The following is a 4,605-nucleotide window of genomic DNA, read 5'->3' as shown; positions in this document are numbered from 1 at the left end:
AGGAAATGGCCCGAAGCCACAACATGAAAATGAAAAGGGTGTACTACTACTTTTATGGATGAGGAAAAAATAAAAGAAAAACTTATTTATCTTATCCATTATTTTTTCTATTCTGTGCTGCTCTTGAGGTTATTTTATTTTATTTTTATTTTTTACTTTTATCTGTGTGTGTGTTCTTTTTTTAATAATTCTATTACTTGCTTTTCCCGTTGTGTGTGTGCAGAAACCTGGGCTTCTCTGCTCACTGACGGTATACATATCTTGCTAGTACACACACATGTGTGTGTGCAGTAGTTTTAAACATCAACTAGAGCCATGGGGTATTGTGTGTGTGTTTTTGGAGACTCTCTGTGTGCCTGGGCTTGCACTGTGATGATAATGATGAACTGCTTTTTGCGTTGTGATGAAAGAAAAAAAAAATAATAATAACAGATGAATTTATATTTATAATTGTTTATACACACATATAGACTTACACCCATAGTTGGTGTATTTCTATCTTTACTGGGTATGTTGTTTTCATTTGTTTTTTTTTTTTTTGTTTTCTTGTGATTTGCTATTTTTTTTTATTTGTTCTTTATGTGCTCTGTACTGTAATGTTATGATTATCTACTTTGAATAGAGAAAAGAAAAAAACAGTAATTGTTACAGATAATTTCATTTTTGCTTATAAGCACCAGCATACCCATTCTTCTTTGTAAATTGTGTGTTTTTTGAGCAATTTGTTGTGCTTTTAATTTCTTTTTTTTTTTTCGGGTTTTTTGATGCCTCTTTATTGGATTCTTTATTGTTTATACTGGTAGTGATTTTTTCTTTTTACTGTTGTTTCTGCCGTATTCTGTTTTACCATATGTTTTTGTTTCTATTGTGTGGGATCTTTTTTATTTTTATTTCTCTGTTCTCTTTTTCTTTAACAAAGTGACGTAAAAGCAAACAAGAATTACTATTGCCATGATGATGCGACCCGTTGTGTGTTTGCTGGTATTCCTGCTGAGTGTTGCCTCTCTCTGCATGGAAGCTAACGCGTTTACGAACGAACCTGGAGAGATAAAGAATTTGTCGGACTGTTCTTCTGATACTTCTGAAGGTCATTGTCCTCCTAAAGGTGATGGTAATGTCTTTACAGCTCTCTTGTATGATAGGGCTGGATCTGGCTCATCCTCTGATGGAAGTTCTTCCTCTGGTTCCAGCAGTGGGCCTTCTGCGAGAGAAGCTCAGGGTGGGCACCAAGCACCAGTTCTGCCGACACAGGAAGTGACTCATACACAACACACACACTCTACTAATCTAGAAACATCTCCATTACAAGAACAAGTTGATGAGAGAAGTAGGGATCATGAAGGAGTAAAACAACCTGATGCCGATCTTTCCGACCAAGTCCCTGATACGGAGAGTGAGACAAAGATTCTTCTTCAAGGTACTCCTGTCGCCCTAGAAGAAACTCCTCATTGCACTAATGGTACTGTACTTTCTGATGATCGTAAGTCATGTGTGACAAAACCTGAAGTTCCTCCTGCTAAAGTACCTGAGGTACCACAAGTGGTGGTGAATGCAGAACAAAACGCAACACGTCCGGAAGAAGGTTCTCTACGTGAGCAAACACTACCCACCACCATATCGCCTACTTCAACTAGAGTGACAACAGAAAACGGTGCCCCAGAATCAGGTGCAAAATCAAGTGATTCTGCTCAAGACGCTGCTACAATTAATTCTTCTCTCAACACAGAAAATCAAGTAACAGAAGGGAGTACATCAACAACTGATAATGATACACTTGGTGTCTCAACTGAGTCTCCGGACAGCACCAACCAATCTCAAGTTTCAGGTACGAGTGCACCTAATTCTACTTCTGGCACAGACTCACACGAAACCAATTCGACTACTCTGCCTAACACCGACAACACTACCACAGAAGCTCCAACCACTACTCCATCTCCTGTTCCTGTACCCAACGCAGATATCAACAATATCGCTTCCACCGCACAGAAGAAGGCTAATGTTGACAGCAGTATCAGTCCTGTGTGGATGCGCACTGCAGCACCTCTGTTGATTGTGGCTGTGTTGGTCTTCGCTACCGTGTACTGAACGGTGGGACTCATCTGAGAACAACTAATAATAATGGTAATCCTAACACAACCATAACTGCGTACATCCCCCATGGGTGAATGAATTAATAATCTGTTTACCAGCTTTCTCTTTTAATTATGATTTTTTTCTTTTACTCTTGTGTGCGTGTGTGTACTTTTTCTAATAATTCCATTACTTGCTTTTTCCGTTGTGTGGTTGCAGAAAACTGGGCTGTTCTGCTCACTGACGGTATACATCTCTTGCTAGTACACACAGATGTGTGTGTGGAGTAATTTAATATACATAAACTAGAGCCATGGAGTATTGTGTATGTGTTTGGCTCTCTCTTATTTGGGTATTGGGGGGTCTTTTCTTTTTTCTATTATTGGATACATATTATTATCATACAAGCGGTCTATTCCTTTTTCTTGCTTTACTGTGGAGTTGTTGCTTCTCTCCTTTCCACTGTGAGTATTTGTGTCCTGCATCCACTCACTATGTGTTTCTCTTTCTCTCTCTTCCTTCATCTTCCATTGTATTAGTCTATTGAAGTAAACAACAACAATGACAATGGCTGTAATGGTGAGGTGCTACCTGCTCTGTTTACTAACCCTTGCACTCTGTTATGCTTGTGGGTTAGTACGGGCTGATAGTCCTAAAGCTTCTGAGTCCAGTAATTGTGTTGCTTATGTTGGAGTTCCTCCTTTTTTTGTTAAGACTGCTTCTTGCGAAGAGGCCCGTATTGCTATTAAGGCTTCTGAACCCACAATACGGCATTCACCCACACAAGCTAACATTACACATGGTGATCCTGGTGTACAAGGAGGTAAACATGTCACTACGAATTCGCATCAAGAGCAAGAAGTATCCCAAAGTGATCACACAAAGGTAACGGGTGATTCTGAAAATAAAGGTAGAACAGGAATTCAGGTTGTTGAGCAAACCTTAAAAGCAGAAGGTACCCCATCAGGTACTCTAGGACAAAATAACCCTCTTAGTTCCCCTGAGTCTGCAAAAGGACGGATTACAAAACCAACAGAAGAGCATCCCCCTCCACCTTCTCCTGTTTCTGATAGACAACAGTCAGGTGAGGCCACATCTGAATCCACACAAGCAAATGGAGAGAACCCAATAGTCTCAGAATCTGCACCTGATGGTGACGACCATAGTAGTCCACACGAGAACACATCACCACTGCAAGAACAAGAAGGAGAAGGTGCAACCTCTCATGATTCACAAGTTGCACCCAACACTGATGAGTCACAAGGGACAGGGAACAAACAGTCAACAACGACCTCTGACACTACCAATACACCCAATACTAATGAAGAATCAACCACCACCACTACCACAACACTTCCTCCTGAATCCACAAATAACAAGAAGGGTGATGCAGACAGCAGCAGTATGATCAGTTCTGTGTGGGTGCGTGTGGCACTATTGATTGTGGTTACACTTGCCTGTATTCTTGTGTGCTGGTTGTGATTGTGTGGTGATGGTGGTGTGAATCAGGTCATCCTTTGTTTTCTTTTTTTGCATGCATCCCCACAGTCTAACTAATCTTCTACCTGTTGGGATATTCTTCTTTTTTTTCTTAATGTGTTTTGTGTGTTTTTTGCTCTCTATGTGTTTATCCTATAATTATTATTATTGCTACTCCATTGTGTGTGTGTGTTTGGGCTTGCACTGTGATGATGATAATGAACTGCTTTTTGTAGTGGGAAAATGAAATAATAATAAAAGATGAATTTATATTTATAATTGCGTATATATACACATATAGAATTATACCCATAGTTGGTGTGTATTTCTGTGTGTTTCCTGGTTGAGTTGGGCTAATGATTAATGTTTTGTTTGCTTATGGATTGCTGGGGCATTGATTCTTTTTTGAGATGTTTCTGAGTGTGGGCTTTTTTTTGTTTTTTACTCTTAATGAGGTTATTGCGCTGTATTTGATTTTTTATCTGGTGGGTTTTTATTTTTGCTTTGTGGGTTTGTTTCGTGGTTTACTATTTCTGCATCCACTTAATATGCGTGTCTCTTCCTCTTCCTTCTTCTTTCACTTTTTAACACTCCCTTTGTAGACCTGTGAATTCAACTGAGGTGAACACCAAGAAGAATGACGCTATTGATAACGAGGATGACAGAGCTCTGTTAACTGATACCGCTCTTGCTGCTGGTGTCGGTGGTTGTGTGTGTCTGACGTTATTATAAGATATGCATAAAACCCTGTCTTGTTCTCTATTCTTCTTCTTTTTTGTATTCCAATATCTACTGTTGTGGAGCCACATAAGTTGCGTGTAGTGGAGGATAACACTCCTCTCTCTGTTGGTGGTTTCATGGCAACCTCTGCAGAAACCATCTTGAACACTGCCCATAGTGTGCGATCAGGTGATATTATGTGTGTTGGGTGTCCTCCACCAACAATGACTCGTCATTTCACTGTTCATTCTTTTTCTCCTGTTGATATTGTTGCTGCTGCTGCTCCTTCTGCTTCTTCTTCCGGTTCTTCTAGTACTGCTGGCATGCAGTTTGTGA

At 39.9% G+C, this 4,605-nt stretch overlaps 2 protein-coding genes across 2 annotated transcripts; both read left to right on the top strand.

Annotated features, from left to right (window-relative positions):
- Positions 1–951: 951 nt before the first annotated feature.
- Positions 952–2,085, top strand: TM35_000561180 (uncharacterized protein; the record flags this gene model as incomplete). The annotated part of the gene is made up of 1 exon (XM_029030828.1): positions 952–2,085. One exon carries the CDS (start codon positions 952–954, stop codon positions 2,083–2,085), a length of 1,134 nt encoding a protein of 377 aa, XP_028877886.1.
- Positions 2,086–2,631: 546 nt separating this feature from the next.
- Positions 2,632–3,552, top strand: TM35_000561170 (uncharacterized protein; the record flags this gene model as incomplete). Its single annotated transcript, XM_029030827.1, has 1 exon — positions 2,632–3,552. One exon carries the CDS (start codon positions 2,632–2,634, stop codon positions 3,550–3,552), a length of 921 nt encoding a protein of 306 aa, XP_028877885.1.
- Between the last annotated feature and the right edge of the window lie 1,053 nt (positions 3,553–4,605).

The sequence above is a fragment of the Trypanosoma theileri genome, assembly GCF_002087225.1.
Source record: "Trypanosoma theileri isolate Edinburgh chromosome Unknown TM35_Tth_56_V1, whole genome shotgun sequence".
In the NCBI taxonomy this organism is placed as follows: Eukaryota; Euglenozoa; class Kinetoplastea; order Trypanosomatida; family Trypanosomatidae; genus Trypanosoma; species Trypanosoma theileri.
This window is presented reverse-complemented; position numbering and strand designations above follow the sequence as displayed.